This window comes from Peromyscus leucopus, chromosome 10 (assembly GCF_004664715.2).
Source record: "Peromyscus leucopus breed LL Stock chromosome 10, UCI_PerLeu_2.1, whole genome shotgun sequence".
Taxonomy (NCBI): domain Eukaryota; kingdom Metazoa; phylum Chordata; class Mammalia; order Rodentia; family Cricetidae; genus Peromyscus; species Peromyscus leucopus.
Window position 1 is genome coordinate 3,623,208 of NC_051071.1, and position 18,055 is coordinate 3,641,262.

The window sequence follows — 18,055 nt, forward strand, 5'->3', positions numbered from 1 at the left end:
TCCTTAGGTGTTTTGTTGTTGTTTTCATTTTCTATGATAAATGACAAAAAGAATAGAAATGGCATTATAGAACTATTATGATAGTGTAAGATGTCAAATGTGCCCATATTTATTTAGGTAAATTAATTACTCCTCCTACCAAAGGGAATGTGTTCCTGAGATGCCTGAGGTCCACATTAGCTCTCATCAGAATTCAGGAGTTTTCAAATAACTGCCTCAAGTCATAAAGACCTAAGTAATGGGATCTCCTAGTCTGAGCTTTACCCATATGCAACTCCTGATACCTTGGTTACATGTGACTGGGATGGGAATGGTACATGAAGTCCAAGCAGAAAACAATTGGTAGACATGATGTGTATCTTCCATAGCAGATCAGCACGATAGCATAAACGGTACACCACTGAGTAAGTCCACTGATGACTTTTCTCCACAAGTGGTCTGAATATCTACCTTGGATACTATGAAATCTAGCTGTCAGGAAGGTAGATTCCAAGTGAGTTTGAAATTGATTTTTGTACGTCCAGCAACCAAAGTGTGTGGTGTCTTTAGCAACAGGGTCTATCTAGCAATAGTAGGCAACCAAGAAGAATGAAATACCTTATGTTGTTTTGTGGGGCCTCACTGACTAGTCAATAACATGTATGGAGATATCCTATACCTGGCATTCACTGGATCTTTACATACTAAAGCACCACTGGGCATGTGGGGCAGGGTTTAAACTTCATGTAACTAGATGATTCTTATCAACACCTGGTACTTAACAGAACTTTAAACTAAATACTAAAGCACCTCTATGCAAGTGGAGCAAGGTTAAAGCTCTTGTAACCAGACATATGATTCTGATCAGAAGCTGTAATCACAACTCACTTTTTGCATGTTTTAAGATTACATTCTTCACTGAGTCCTTACAAGTTATAAAAATAGTATTTTAATGTAAAAAATGTCAAAAAGAAATATTGCATACAATAAGGTTAAAAAAAATCACTCTATCAGTCAAATTTCCACAACTGAAAAATATCACCTAAGATGGCCAACTTAAAAGGAGAAAAGTTTTATTTTGGTTTGGGAGATTTTCAATCCATGATCTGTTGCTTTGGGCCTATGATGGTAAGTAGAACAAAGATATACTTCAGATGTATATCAGGAAACAGAAGACAGGAGTTCCAATATCCCTCCAAATGGTCTATCTCCTAAAACTTCCCCAAAGCACCACAGACTAGAGAGCAAACATTTAATACATGGACCTTCCAGGGCCACTCTAGACCCAAAACATAATAATCACTAATCAACATCAAAACCAAGGGCTTAGCTAGGTGTGATGACTCATATCTATAATCCCAACAATGGTGAGGCTAAGGCAAGAGGATCATTGCAAATCTGGAGCCAAGTCAGGATACATAATGAGTTTAGCAGCCTGAGCTTCAGAGCAAGAACCTGTTTCAAAAACAAAAACAAATCAGTAAGAACCAAAGGCTTCTTTTTTTCTCCTAGAGATTTATTACTTATTAAATGTGTATGAGTCTGTGTGAGCACAATGCCATGTGTGTGCAGGTGCCTTTGTAGGCCAGAAGACAATACTGAATCCCGGGAGCTGGATTTACAGTTGTGAGCCACTCTGTATGGGTATTGGGAACTAAACTCTGGTTTAAACTACAAGTAGCAAGGTCATCAGGTCATTAATAATATCCACTCCCAGCCTTCTGGGTGGGAAAACAGGTATACACATCCCTTCCATTGAAGAGATAAGCCTGAATGTTTAACATTCCTAGTTTCTCCAGTGTTTATCTGTGAATACTCATGCCCCCTACAGCCATCCTCCTGACCACGTGGCTGGCTGGCATCAGACTTCAAGAGAATCTCAAACTGTGTATTGCTAGCCTAGGAAAAGATCAAGTTCAAAGTGCATTTCTATGGGATGCTTGTCACCTTTTTGCTGCTGTAAAGGCAAAAATTCATCAGCCACAGGCCATCTCTATTGATTTTTAGGGCTTCAAAAATAAGACCTCAATGATAATTTATGGAAAACTGGATTTTTGTAATGCATTTGAACACAAACAAAACACATTAAAAGACATATCTTTTAAAATAATTCTGTGTACATTTGGCCATGACCAAAAACAAAACCTGAAACAGAGTTTGAAAAATAAATGTCACACTATTTAAAAAAGACAACACAGTGCATACAATTTTGGAATATCTTTATTAAATTGAACTAATCAGAATTTCTGCCTCATTTTTCAATACCAAACTTTATATCCATATCAAACAAGACTTGAATGTAAGAGATGAGACAGTCAGAGATGAGCCCAGAAAATCTATCTAAGCACAGGAGATTGCTATGAAGAAATGAAGGCCTGCCTCCTGTAGAAACCAGCCTATGCTGCCTATCATGACTGCAACACATTAGTATCTTCCTCCCAAGGCTAGTTTCAAGTCTCTCAGACAAATGTCTTGATGATGTTTGATTTTTCTTGACTTGAGGTTTAGATAAAGCAATTGTAAAAACTTACAAGGCAGGATTCTGAGGTCTTTATTTCATCAATGTTCTAAAAATACATCTAGATATTAAGAAGGAAAAATATTGTATTAATAGAATATTATTGGCTATTCATAGGAAAAAAGCTGCCCTCTTTTTCTGGAGCTGAATGAAGCCTGATTGCTATATTTAGCACACAATGACTGCAATGCTCCTTTTATGTTTCCTTATTAATATTCTAAGTGGAGTACAATACTTCTAAAATGACATTTTTTATATTGATTATGCCTTTGAATTTAGGTGTGTTCTTGTCTTTGCTAAAGACTAAAAATGGGCTATATTTTTGGCAAAAAGTATAAAAAAAGGCTCTAGGAAGTGGGAGACCAGCAATATGACTGAAATCTATGCTCTTAAAAAAAAAAACAAAAAACCTTTGCCCTGAGTTTACATGTGAAAATGCAAGAATAACAACACCTCATAAATATGTCTGAATTAAGAACACTATGAAAACACAGGAATATTTCTTTTTATAAACACAGGCGATATTAATTCTTAAATAAAATAATAACAATGGTAAGTGATTGAAAGGCACAGTTGTTATATATTCTTCCTGGGAAGTTTGTGACTTCCATCCTTAGCTTCGAGTACAGGTGAACATGAATCTTAAGTGGAAAGATGTCACATCTAGCACTATAGCAGCATCATAGCTTATTAGCATAATAAAACAGAAAATGGTCAAGGAAACAAATACTATACAACAAAGTGCACTGGAGACAAAACTATGTAAAGCAGGATGAATAAGGTTCACAATATTGGGGAGGAGGGGAATTGGGAAGACTAGTTACCATTTCCTATTACCCCCAAGTCCAAACAACCACACAAGTCACCTTTTATGACTAAACTAAAAAATGAGCTGTCAGGTGGCCTCACTGATTCCTCTATTATGAATAGCTGCTGGTCTTGTAATTTCATTCATCCTTAAAACCTCTTCATAGAGCAAATAGGTCTGCAGACTTCTGGGAAGTGGCAACTGATGGATGAAACTGTCAGAACGAAGGTGTTCTGCTTTTAGACAGGCCCGAATTTCCAAACGACAGAGATGGGTCAGGCATGGAATACAGGCTGGAGAAACAAAGGAACAAAATTTTAACTGACAGTGGACTGAACAAAAGAATAAGGACCTGAGTTTGAACTTCAGAAACCATGTAAAAGCCAGAGATTGTAGGGGGTGCGGGGTGGGGAGTGGGGAGGAGGGTAATCACTGGGGAGAAACCCTGTATCAAAAGAACAAGGCACAGAGTGACAGGCTAACATATTTTTCTGGTCTCCACGTATGCACACAATCATGAATTTAAATACACACATACTAGCAACGCACTAAGGTAAGCAACCAACCCATCTCTGTATAATAAAAGAGAAATAGTATGTTGCTTAGTCATTGTTTTCAAAGGTCAGGATGATCACATGAAACTTTCACTTAACCTTACCTGGTTGCTTTCCCTTTAATTGGTCACACACTCAGCATCTAGATCCATAAAAGATAACTATTTAAATTCTAAGGATCTGATGATACAAGCTAGCAATTAAGAAACTTCACAACAGAAATTGCTACTTCCCTCTTAGTCTGTTTCATTGCAAAGGGTCTTGGAACCTAACACATTAAGTGAATGGATGTGCAGCCTGAACATTACTTCTTTGCATCTGTGACATAAAATGAAATTTCAAGGGCTGGGAAGAAGGCTCAGAGGTTAAGAGTGCTAAGTCTCTTCCAAAGGACCCAGGTTCAATTCTTTCAGCACCAACACTGTGGCTTACAACTATTTCTAACTCCACTTTCAGAAGTTTCAAAACCCTCTTCTGGATTCCATGGGCACCAGGCATGCATGTGGTATACATACACACATGCATGAAAAACATCCACACATAATAAATACTTTCTAATAATTAAATTTCAAAATTCGCACAGAAAGAGAACATTCATTGAGTATACTCTATGCCACATACCCATGCATTTCACAAATATTCTAGTTTTATATAATTTACTCCAGGCTAAACATGCATATACAAATACAATTATCTATCCATCCATCCATCCATCCATCCATCCATCCATCCATCATGTATGTATGTATCTATCTATCTGTGCTTCCTAAGCACATGTTTTTACCACTGATCAACCTATCTATCTATCTATCTATCTATCTATCTATCTATCTATCTATCTATCTATGCTTCCTAAGCACATGTTTTACCACTGATCTGCCCCAGCCCCTGCTATAAATTACCATGATCACACTGTGAACCTCAAGTTTGCGTTTGTGTTAACTAAATAAAATCAACCTTGGGTCAGAAGGCAGAGACAGCAAGTAGTTGACAGAAAGTAGTCAAAGAGAGTCAGAAGAAGACCAGAAACAGGATAGAGAGGCACAGGAAGTAAGGTGGACGGGGACTTTGAGTGTGGTGGTCTTTTTGGAGCAACAGAAAAAGATGCTCTCTTTCTGAGATGATGATGAAGACAGAAGGTCAGCTAATTGGTCCTCAACCTCTCTGAACTAGCAAGTTTTCACCCCAGCCTCTGACTCTTGAGTCTTTATTGGTAAATAGAACAATAGAAACTTAGTTAAAAACTACATTTGGGGACTGGAGATGGCTCAGAGATTAAGAGCACTGACTGCTCTTCCAGAAATCCTGAGTTCAATTCCCAGCAACCACATGGTGGTTCACAACTATCTATAATGAGAACTGGTGCCCTCTTCTGGCATGTAGGCATATATGCAGGCAGAACACTATATACATAATAAATAAATCTTAAGGGAAAAAAAACTATTTGGTGGCAGTGGCAGATCCACTGGAACATAGCTGTCTGTGAAGTATGGCCAGTAACTGCTGCAGTTCCTGACTCAAACAGCAGTAGATTCCGATATAACCGCTGTGCCAGTGGAAAAACAACATTTTGGTGCTCCAACATGCAGCACCACCACATGAAAGGAGAGTTCACATCAGTTGGCTGCTGCCACTCACAGGGACTCCAGAAAGCAGGTTTACACTTGGAAATCACAGGTGGTGATTGAGTCTGCCACCAAATTGAGAAGTCAGCAAATTTGGTGAGACACCTGGGAAGTCCTTAAGTAGAGAGTTGGGTAATATTAAAAAGAAGAATCGTTCCCACGTTAAGAATGGGAAATATCGCCGGGCGGTGGTGGCGCACGCCTTTAATCCCAGCACACGGGAGGCAGAGCCAGGCGGATTTCTGTGAGTTCGAGGCCAGCCTGGACTACCAAGTGCACCAGGAAAGGCGCAAAGCTACACAGAGAAACCATGTCTCGAAAAACCAAAAAAAAAAAAGAAAAAAAAAAAAGAATGGGAAATATCACAATGCAGAGTGCTAGTACCCTGTATAGTGCTACTATGGATGGCTTGAAAATGAAAACAGTAGATGAGGGGATAAAAAACTTAGCTGAGATTGACATAATACCGATTATAATTATCTGGCTTCCTCTGTCAAATATAAAAAGTGGTCTGATAATTGTGTCAAATATGATGATACGAGTTGTAGAAAGACTTGATAATAAAAATAAGAAAAATTTGACCACTAAGATACAAGCCTTAGAAAGACCTACTAATGAAAATAAGAAAATATTCAGACACAGAGGAATTTAGACAAGAACCTACCACGCCACCACATGATGAAATTGAAGAGGGGTGGCCCAAGATTATTAGAAAAACCACCTTAGTTTATCCAGTTACTATACAACAACCAGGAGACGATAGACACCCCAAGGTTATCAGGAAGTTAAATGGAATCCTATAGGCATAAATTTGAGGAGATTTAAAGAAGCAGTAGTTTTATATGGTATGTATTTACCCTATGTGAAGCAGATGTTAAATTCATGGGCAAATCACAACAGAATTATCCCACAAGACTTGAAAGATTTCATCAGCAATATTGGAAGCTGGTCCTCACTTACAATGGAGAACAGGGTGGAAAGAGGAAGTTAAGGCCACAAAACAAAGAAATAGGGCTAAAGCAATTGATATTTTCCAAGACCATTTCTAGATGAAGGTCAATATGCTGAATTGCAAAGACAGTTTGAATTTAATAATTATGCCTTGACTTTATGTCACTTAGCAACTTTGAATGCCTGGGACAAGTTGAAGAATCAGGAAAGTGTTATGAGTCAATTATTAAAATTATACAAGGTCCAAAAGAAGCCTTCACTGATTTTTTTTACAAAGATTGACATCATCTGTAAATAGAATAGTATCAGATCCAGAAGTCAGATGGATATTAATTGAATCTTTTGAAAATGCTAATTCAGAATGTAAAAGAGTGATTAGGCCTTTAAAAGTAAGATCAGGACCAATAGATAAATGATTTAGAAAGATGGCTGATATTGGATCTCACTCTTATGATACTGCTTAGATAGAAGTAATTTCTAAAAATTTTAAGAAAAATCAAAATATCAGATGTTTTAATTGTGGTAAACAAAGCCATTTGAAAAAGGATTGTAGGCAAGGTGTTCCTAAAAACAAAGCTTTTTATAGAGATAATCCAAACAGAAGGCCCTAGAAGGTCTAGAATATGCAGAAGGTGTAGAAAAGGCTGACAATCCACTAATGAATGCAGATCAACAAGGGACAGGCAAGGTAACCCTACACTCTTGGGAAATGCCTGAGGGGGGCCCTCCTGCAGGCCCCAATATCAAATTTGGTTCAATAATTCCCTGTCAACATTGGAAAAACTTATTCACAACACAATTAAAAGACTTAATATCTGTTGTTAAAAATCATACTGCTCTGGATATGATTAAGGACATAATAACTTCATTAGAAAAAACTTTCAAGAGACACCAGAAAACAAGTATTTTGCCAAACTGCTATAGTCAGACCAAAGCTAAAAATACACATAAATGGCATCAAAATTGAGGGTTTGTTAGACACAGGGACAGATATAACAATAATTGTACCAAAACCTTGGCATCCTCAGAAGGTAAATATTCAGCTTTTAGGTATTGGAACTTTGTCTCAGGTAAAACAAAGTGTAAGATGCCTCAAGTGCATAGGGCCAGAAAGGCAGAGAGGAAAGTTAAAGTCATGTGTGGCTAACATAGCAATGAATTTATGGGAGCATGATTTGTTATAGCAACAGAAAACACAGATTAACATTCCTCCAATCTCAGAAAAAAAACATAAAATAAAGAATACTTCTGAGAAAAATATTTGTATTATCAAGAACAGTTGCAGACTCTTCACATTGTACATAAGCAGGGCACAACAGCGACTGGTCTTTCAAAGGTATCAACTTTTAAAAATGGTTAACTAACAAAACTGTGTGGGGGGAACAATGGTTGTTGACATCAGAAAAATTACATGCACTAGAACAGCTAATACAGGAGCAGCTAAATGCTAAACATATAGAAAAATTGACCAGTCCTTGGAATTCTTCTATATATGTTATTAAAAAGAAATCTGGAAAATGGAGAATGGCAACAGATCCGAAAGTTATAAATAAGGTGATTCAGCCAACTGGATTACAGCCTGGAATTCCCTTGCCTTTTTATTACCTAAAGGTAATAAAATATTATAGCGACTGAATGACTGTTTACTATAACTTTACAAGAACAGGATAGAGAAAAATTTGCCTTCACAGTGCCTACTTACAATAATTCTGAGCTTGTTAAAGGGTACCAATGGAAAATTCTTCCTCAAGGAATGTTAAAAGGCCCCTCTTTGTGTCACTATATTGCACAACAAGCATTAGAAATAATTCATAAAGCTTCTCAATTTGTAATTCACCATTATATGGATGATATCTTACTGGCTGATTCAGATGCAGATACCTTAGGAAAAAAATGTTTGCTGAAGTAGAGAGAATTTTACCTTGTTGGGGATTACAAATTGCTCCTGAAAAAATACAAAGGGGAGATTCTATTAATTATTTAGGATATAAGATAGGTTTACAGATAAATGCAACCACAGAAAATTGATCAGGAGAGATCAATTACAAACTCTCAATGATTTTAAGAAATTGCTGGGAGATATTAACTGGCTATGGCCCACAATTCAATTAACTACTCAAGAGCGAAATAATTTATTTCAAATCTTACAAGGTGATAAGGACTTAAATAGTCCAAGAAAATTATCAGCTAAGGCTGAGAATTGGCTTTAGTAGAAAAAAAAATTACAGGATACAAACGTGGATCACTTGGATCCAGAGCTTGATTGTATCCTAGTCATGCTACTTTCTACTCATTTTCCCACAGGAATTCTTATGTAGTGAGATGATAATATCTTAGAATGGATATTTTTACCACACAAACAAGAGTAAAAAAATTAACGACCTATGTAGAAAAGGTTTCTGAATTGATTCTGAAAGGAAAACTGAGACTTTGTCAATTAGCAGGAATAAGCCAGGCAGAAATTGTGGTAGCTTTTGCTAATGTTGATAATTGCCTCATTATGGGCAGAAAATGAACATTGGCAAAGAGCTTGAAGTAATTTTTTTGCAGAGATTAGAAACAAATATTCCTAAAGCAATAAACTTCAGTTTATAAGAAGAACTAATTGGATTCTGCCTCATATAGTAAACAGAACACCAATTTTTGGAGCCCCTGCATTCTATACTGAAGCAAATCCATCAGGAAAGGCAGGTTATAAGTCAGGAAAAATAAGTAAACTGGCTCAAACCTTTATGATTCAGTTCAAAAATCAGAATTATATGCTATTGTCATTAGATTTTCCAGAACCTCTTAATATCTTAGAGTCCTACACCTTGCAGGCAACAGAAGTTGACTGAGACACTGGGTCATATCCTGAGCATAAGAAATCTCAAAGACTTCCCCCACAGTGATACACTTCCTTCAAAAAGTTCATACTCACTCCAATAAAACCACACTTCCCTATTGGGAACTATTGTTCCATTCCTTATGAGATTATGGGGGCCAATTACAATCTACCACACTTGGCAACAAGTCAAGGAAAGTATAAGGGTACATTTGTACCCTTTCCTCAAAGTTAGGGTTGGGTCAGAGTTTTGTTTTTGTCTTTCCAGAATAAAAGCATCCAACTAAGAAATCTAGAAACCATTAGACAAATGAGATAGCTAAAGAAGAAAGATGAATCATCAAGAGAAAATATCCCTAGAAGAGGAGTAAATTGGCCTAATGGTATAGACCACCTCTAACAGGGTAGAATTCCATAAATCTTCCGAAATGCTTGTTTTTGCTCTCTACAAACATAAAAGGCAAATGATCTTTTCATGACCCCAATTCAATTAAAAATCAAAGCTGACTCTGCAGCTGAAGCATGGCTCTCTCCTTCTCTAAACCCATCCATGCGTGTTAAAAAGGAAAATCAAAAATCCTTCATGTATGGAACAGGAAAAAACCAAAATTAAGGAATATTTGCACTAATCTCATAATCCTTTTGTTTTATTTCAACTGTTGAAAACTTTCCCTAAAGTTTTAAATATAAATATTAGATATAAATATTATCTCAAAATCTATAGGATTACTATGTACATATATACAAACTTTCTGTTGGGATATTAGTAGTCATACAGATTACTAATTAATTCTAGAAATAAGCTTCATCTAGCTTCTTGTACATATCTTGGGGTTTGAGTCTGAAGCAAGTAATTAGGAACTCAGTCTGGATGCACTTTAATAGATTGTAGTTCTCTAAATTTTTGGAGATCTGCTATATATAGCATTTTAAATGTTTTAAGTTTTCTGCAGTGAACTGTGAAAATTCCTTATAGGGACCTTTGAGGTCTCCAAGAAGATGATGAGGCACTGTAACAAAAAAATCTACCTGGACTGTGACAATGCCATTAAGCTGACAAACACCACCCAAAGATCGGTTTCAGACTACAAACTGTTCAGGACAATTTCAAAGCAGCTAGTTAAGATGGTCTAGCCTCACAGACTACTCCAGCCAGGACTTCAGTAAAACCCTGCACTTTCTCATCACACAAAGGCTGGACAACAAATGATACAGCTAGCTCTCCCAGGACTTGACCATTGTCCCAATTTTCTCAGGGCCATGTAAAGATGCTATCACCTCCAGATAGTAGGAAGTAATTTGAAGAACATGACAGCCACATTTCCAAGAGGTGGGGTGGATGGTTTTTGGACATTTGGTGGGCTATGGATGTTCATCATCATTTAGGGAGATTGAGTTGTTATTGGTCATAGTTAGGGAGGAAAAGTAAACAAAGGTTAAATTAAGGGATTTCTTTTTCTTTCTTCTATCCTTCTTTATCTACTATCTAATGTTGAAAGGGGGAGGGTGGGGGATAAAAAAGGGATATAAGAATGATAGAATAAAAGGGTAGAGTATTAAATCTACTTTTAAACTAAAAACCAACTACTAGTCTCAAATATTTTACATGGGTATGAATTTTTGTATATTGATACAAATTTAAGGTTAGTTTTGTTTTAACATACTGTATATGTTTCTATTCTTGTTTAAGATATTGTGCCTATACAAATCATTTTAAAATATAATGTAAATTTCTAGTCCATAAAAGCTACTATTACAAACTGTTTAGGATAATTAAGGAATGCAGGTTAATAGTCACCTATAACAACCAAATTCATAGTCATGTTAGAAATGCTGTCAAGGTAGTGTATATATGTACAGTTGTGGAAATTACAGTGGAAATATACAAAATACATGTGACTTCATGGTACCATTAGAATTGGCATCCGTAAGTATAATGTAACATCTGGATAAGAATCATAAGGATTTTAAATTAAAGTTTAAAAGCTTTTGCTCATCTAAAAATATTTATCAATTTGCATATAAAAATGATTGATAACATTGGGGCTAAATTCACTAGTTACCTAACACTGCTGAAAAATTTAATGAAAATGAAATATCTAAAGTCAATAACTGACTGGTGTTAATTATCTCGTTAATATATTTTGCATTCAAAGATAACTGCAGGGAATAAATTCAAACAAAATATGTTATCTCAAATTCATGATTTTATTTTCCATATTTGCTTATGTGTAACTTTTCTACTTAGACAGTATGTTTTATATAATGCATACATTACATAACTGAATAACATGTAATATTAGATAAATAAATAAAAGTGTATATATGTGTGTGAGTGTGCATGTGGAAGTTATCTGTATGTTTTATATAATACATACATTACATAACAGAATAACATGTATTATTAGGTAAGTAAATAAAAGTGTATATGTGTGGCATGAATCTTAGAGGGTCTTATTAATAAAAAACAAACCTGAGGCCAGTTATTGGGGTGAATGCTGGAAGATCAGAGAAGTAGAACAAGCCACAGCTTCTTCACCTCGACAATTCCTCAGCTGATCCTGTTTCCTCAGACTGGAAGCTTCTGTGTCCTCATCCCAATGGCTCTCGGCTGAACTGCTGCTCGAAAGTCTGAAGCTTAAATAGCTAAAAAGCTTCTAATTTCTTATCCTCACACCTTATATATCTTTCTGCTTTCTGCCTCACTCCCTGGGATTAAAGGCTCACTTTCTGGGATTAAAGGCGTGAGTCACCATGCCTGGCTGTTTCCAATGTGGCCTTGAACTCACAGAGATCCAGAGGGATTTCTGCCTCTGGAATGCTAGGATTAAAGGCATGTGCTACCACTGCCTATCCTCTATATTTAATATTGTGCTTGTCCTGTTCTCTGACCCCAGATAAGTTTATTAGGGTGCACAATATTTTGGGGAACACAATTCTACCATATATATATATATATATGTGTGTATGTGTGCGCGCAAGCACGCGTGTGTAGAAGTAGATAGTTTGAATGTAACTGTCTCCACAAGCTCATAGGGAGTGGCACTATTAGGTTTAGCCTTGTTAAAGTAGGTGCGGCCTTAATGGAGGAAGTGTGTTCACTGTGGGGCAGGCTTTGAGGTCTCTTATGCTTATTATGCCTAATTCAGTTCACTTCTTGTTGCCTATGGATCAAGATGTAGGACTCTTAGCTCCTCCAGCACCATGTCTGCCTACATCCCACCATGTGCTGCCATGATGATAATGGACTAAACCTCTGAACTGTAAGCCAGTCCAATGAAATGTTCTCCTGTACAAGAGTTGCCGTAGTTATGGTGTCTCATCACACCAATAGCTATGTTGTTACAATGTGGTGTCAGGTAGACAAGTCATTTTGGACTCTCCTAACAAATGCAGACTAGCCCAATTTATTTATTTATTTTTAAAGATTTTTTTATTATGTAAATAATAGAAGAGGGTGCCAGATCTCATTACAGATGGTTGTGAGCCACCATGTGGGTGCTGGCAACTGAACTCAGGACCTCTGGAAGAGCAGTTGGTGCTCTTAACCTCTAAGCCATCTCTCCAACCCCCCAATTTATTTTAAATACAAGTGGTTGAGCTTCCACATACAAATGTGTGTAAGAATGATTAGATATGCTGTGAATATAATATGATAAGACTGTTGACCTTTCAAGAAACTTTAGAGCAGTCAATGAAATTGCCTGTTTCCTGACAGTCACAATATGAGGTGTTTTGCTTTCCAATACTCTCTCCACCATGAGGACTGAAACCTCTAGAACTGTGAGCCAAAATAAATAATTCCCAGCTTTAAGTTGTTACCTCAGATATTTTTGGTCACACATACAGAAAGGTAACTAATATAAGCAGGAAAACAAATTTTGAAGAATGATTGGTATGAAAGTAGCAATGAGTGAAATAAATGGAGGCGTCATCCAGTAGTAACGTGAGAAGCCACTATTGATTGTGTGACATTTTTGATCCCATCTGGAATTGTAAAACCTCACCTCTCTACAATACACCAAAAGGCTTTTATTAAGGTTCAAGGTAGAAAACATCAATACAACATTTTGTAACTTTCAAAATACCACAAAGATCTTAGGCACCAGTGAGTCAAGAGACCTCAAATGTCTTGACTGCACACCCAATCAGTGTTTGGTCCAGACATGCTGGGATTCATGCCCAGCACATGATTGTTTTCTCCCCCTCACTCAACAGCCTGGGAAACCCACAGCTTAAGCTGCAGCTGGCTGTGTTCTAGGCATGGCTCTTGCTCTTCCACCAGCTGCTCCTGTCAGTTCCCATGCTCTTCCCTCTCTGCCCACTCTAGTGTGCTAGATAGAGCTTTGCTGCACCTTCTCTCTCTCCCAAAAAGGTCTCTTTCCAAGTCCTCCACTTGTTCATTTGGGCTTTGTTTTGATCTTGGGCAGATCTAGTGTTGTTTGTTTTTTTTTTTTTTTTTTTCCAGTTTCCCTCCACAGCTCCTTCTCCTCTGGACTCTGGCGCATGAAGCACTGTTGCTTTGAGCCCTGCACTATGGGTGAAAATGCCCAGCTGTCCATCATGGGTAGGCTCTCCTATGATGCTTTATACTCCAAACTCTTCTTTTAGGGTTTTTAAGTTGGTCATCTAACATGGTTTCCCAGAAAACACTTCTGTTCGTCTTTCTGTTAAAAAGTCTTGTCTATTTCATTTGTATGAATGAAAATGTGTGTGGCCACAGTATGTTTTTTTAATGGCTCTTGGATGCCTGGGTTTGCATGTGTGCTTTTAATTGGTCTTGGATGCCTGGGTTTGCACATTACATATGTCTTGGTAATAGCTCAGCTGTTATTACAACTAGTTGTATGGGCTCTGATTTGATGACATAGAAAAGTTTTTTTATGCTGTTCTACCTTAATATAAAGAAATATTGCCAAGAAATTTGGTATGGTTTAAAATCTGTAAGGGTTGTGACTCCAGATGAAACTGTTCTGGAGAACAACAGGTGGTCTTTTACTACCCTAATTAAGTACAGCCAGCCACGTGGGCAGGTGCCATTTTGGCTAAGGTCAGAGAAAGAGGTCATATGACTTCAACCACCATCTCTAGTGAGGGTGACCACATGGTCTGCTATCACTTTACAACAGGTGGGCAGGTGCCATTCTGGCTAAGAAATAGGGAGGTCAGATGACTTTACACCATCTTTAATAAGGGAGATGGGTCCAACTAAGAAGACATTAGGTCTCCAAGTTATTTTTGGATTAGGATAGATTTCTGTAGGATAATTCCTGTCATGTCCTTAAAAAAAAAAGATTTATAAAAGATAGGATTTAAAACAATGCTGGTTTACTGAGGTATTAAGCTGCACCTTCATGCATTCATGTACAGGGATATATCTTGCTGGCAGTCAGATTTTGTAACCTAAGAGTAAACCCCTCAATATTGATTTTAAAAACACTAAATTGTCTGCAATATTAAAACTTGGTTTTGCCTTATGATTATGTCTTAGGATCACAGCTGAAAACTAGAGACTGAATCCTCTTGCTTCTACCAACATTGCTAAGCTGTAATTAATTGGGAAACTGTATGTCAAGATTTAGCTCATTTGTTAAGCAACATTTGTCAAGTTCAGATATACCAACAGAAAATTATACCCTGATCCTCAAATGCTTCAGGGATCTGAGAAATGGCATTTTAATAAAAAGTTTCTCATAGACACATGCCAGATCCTAGCTGTATCCTGTTCTTCCTCCAAGGAACATGGAAGAATGTCCACAAAGAAGCTTGCCTTAAATGTGGCAAGCCAGTCAAACGGAAAAAAAAAAAAAAAAGCTTTGCACTTTAAAGCAGTGCCAAGACTCTGCCCAAACTGGAAAACAGGACACTGTGAGATGGATAGTCTCACAATGCCAAATCAAGGTAGGTCATCCTCTCCAAATTCCTAACCCACAGGAAAAACTGTCAGATCTTCTGGGCCGGGCAGATGAAGACAGGTGCTTCTTCTGGGAGTCCTGTCCCTCAAAAACCACAGAGAAACCTGGGACTGTCTAGGTAACTGAAAGCTGTCTCACTTCTGCTTATTTATCCTCAGATCTGATAGCATTTAATAACTAGGGTGCTAATAGATTTGCCAGTATACCAGCTCTCCCCCAGCCCCAAGGCTACAACCAGCTGGGTAGCTCATTAGTTCATTAGTTAAGTTTCCTGTTAAAAGTTCAGACAGGTCTGCCTCATTCACATATTTCATGGTACAGGATAAACCAGTTTCAGATGTAACTTCAGAGGTTCAGAGTTTTAGCACTGATAAATGCAGTTTTGATAAACTGATAGAGCACTGACTACAGTTTTCAGGAGTCCTTATATTTCTGTGGATTCTACTGATCCCAGCTTTTAGAGACAGGGTAGCATTAAGGAGGGTATGGAAGCCTCCCTCCTCCTCCTTCACTTACTCAGCCACTTCCAGTCAGTAAATTTAAATAGATTTAAAGGTGTTTCATTGGACTGAGTCCAGGCCCTAAAAAAATATTCATACCTTTTAACCCAAGGTCATAGCCTTTTGCTATGACAGCAAGACATAAATCTGTTCCAACTGTTTTACAGACATCTGCAGGTTACTGCACAAGCCCATCCTTCCTGCCAGACTCATGCCAAAGCTAACTTGCACTGGGTCCTCCAGATATGCCAGCCCCTGCACCAACTGAGGACACCAACAAGATGAGTACCGACAGGTTGATTTCACCTACATGCCCATTCATGAAAAGACTCTGTTATCTCTTAACTCTTATGGACACCTTTACAGGATGGATTTACTCCTAACCTCCAGGGAAACAGTAGATGTGATGGCTCTGGTACTCCTGGAACACATCACCCCTTGATTTGGTGTGCTATTTCCCCAAGCTCCTGGGGCATCAATGCTGTGCCAGTCCTCCAAACTCAAAGGCGTATCTGCTCTTATGTCTGACTCACTCATCCTTGCCTCTTCTGTACAACCAGGGCACATCTCCATTTCATTCTTTCTGGCAGCCACATCACTTTTCCCATGGCTAGCCACATTCATAGGACTAGTGTTAATTATTTTTTCTCCTAGCAATCTGCCTTTTCTGCCTCCTCAAGAAACAGGTTCCTGAAGTCTCCAGAATGGCAGCTAACTGAATGCTTGACACTCACACCTCCTGCTGAGCATGACCCTAAACGACTTCTCCCTTCCCACTTGGTCCCTTGCCAGCAGGAAGCAGCCAGACTTGAACTTGCATCCATATATACCCAAAAAGGTTGGGATGCTGGGGCTATCTGCTGGAGCTGCCTTCTCCAAACCCTGCCACTGAGAAAGCCCACCACACAGCAGCTCCAATCCCCAGAGGGTATTTAAGGTCCAGCCCAAAACTTCCCCTCATGGTTTCCCCTCATAGATTCTCCTCTCTCCTGGGAACACCCAGGAATGCACTGCTCAGATTAAACCTGGGCTTACTAATTCAGCCTGATCTGACTTATAGCCAGTGTTACTACTGGGGCATTTAAAATTTTCAATTAGTGCTCTTCTATAAAATTCAATTAGTGCTCTTCTATACAGCTTTGCTTCTACATTCATGTACATACAAAACATACAATATTTAACTTTCAGGGGGCAGATTTAAATTTGCTTAATAAGATTACCTCCAAGAGAATCAAGATTTTCAGCAAATGATAAAATTCCACTCTTTTAAAGGCTGAATACAACGTCACTGTGTATATGAACCACATTTTCTTGTATACAGTCCTTTATTGTTGAACATAAGGGTTGTTTCAATAATCTCATTATTGTGACTGGTGCTGCAACTAATGTACAAGTATCTCTGTGGTAAGATAACTTGAAGTCCTTCAGGTTATACAAACAGCATATTTGGAACATGCAGTGAATATAGTTCCAGTTTTCTGAGGACCCTCCATAATGATTCACATATTGGCTAGAATAATTTACATTCCCACCAGCAGTATTTTGCCCACATTTCCCATCATTTGTTATTTGTTCTCTTAATAACTGTCATTCTAACAGGTGCGATGGGTTCTCAAAGCAGTTTTAATTCACACTTCTCCAATGACTAGAGAGGATGAACATTTTCCCATGTTTATTGGCCATTTGTACTTCAACCTTTGTGAATTGTTTTTTGGCCCATTTACTAACTGGATTAATCTCTTGATTATTTTTTATTGTTGGTTTTATTAGGGAGGTTCATTTTAGTATACTCTAGAAATAATCCTGCAATGGATGTAGAGAGATTGGAGATTTCTCTACCATTCTGAAGGCTATCTCTTTACTCAATTAACGTTTCCTTTGCACAAGCATTTAATTTCATGAGGGTGATTTGTGAATTATTAGCATTATTTCCTGATAAACTGGAGTGCTATCCACAAAGTTCCTGCCTCCTGTCTGCATCGTGAAGTATTTCTCCTACTTTTTCTTCTAATGGTTCACAGTTTCGGGTCTTCAAATCAGGTCTCTGGCCTATTCAGAACTGACTTTTTTGTACAGGTTAAGAAATAGGGGTCTCAATTCATTCTGCTACAGCTGGATACCTAGTTTCACCAGCCTCATTTGTTGAAAGGCTGTCTTTTCTCCAATATGATTTTAGCATCTTTGTCAAGAACAAGATGGTTATAGCTGTGTGGGTTTATATCTAGTTGGCTCTAGTCTGTTCCTGGGGTAGTTTGAATAAGAATGGCCTCCATAGGCTCATATATTCGAATGCTTAGTCATCAGGGAGTGGCACTACATGAAGGATTAGGATTGCTTTGTTTTGGGCCCACTACACCCTATACAGGAGGGAATTTACCCAC

General features: G+C 37.9%; 1 protein-coding gene across 7 annotated transcripts in view; it reads right to left on the reverse strand.

Annotated features, from left to right (window-relative positions):
* Positions 1–2,181: 2,181 nt before the first annotated feature.
* The window catches only part of Asb3 (ankyrin repeat and SOCS box containing 3), a 162,228-nt gene continuing 146,354 nt past the window's right edge, over positions 2,182–18,055 (reverse strand). For all 7 annotated transcript variants that reach the window (XM_028860873.2, XM_028860877.2, XM_028860874.2 and 4 more), the window contains one exon: positions 2,182–3,598. In XM_028860873.2, the coding sequence (XP_028716706.1) occupies positions 3,393–3,598 (206 nt within the window). In that variant the 3' untranslated portion in view covers positions 2,182–3,392. The remainder of the gene's footprint in view (positions 3,599–18,055) is intronic.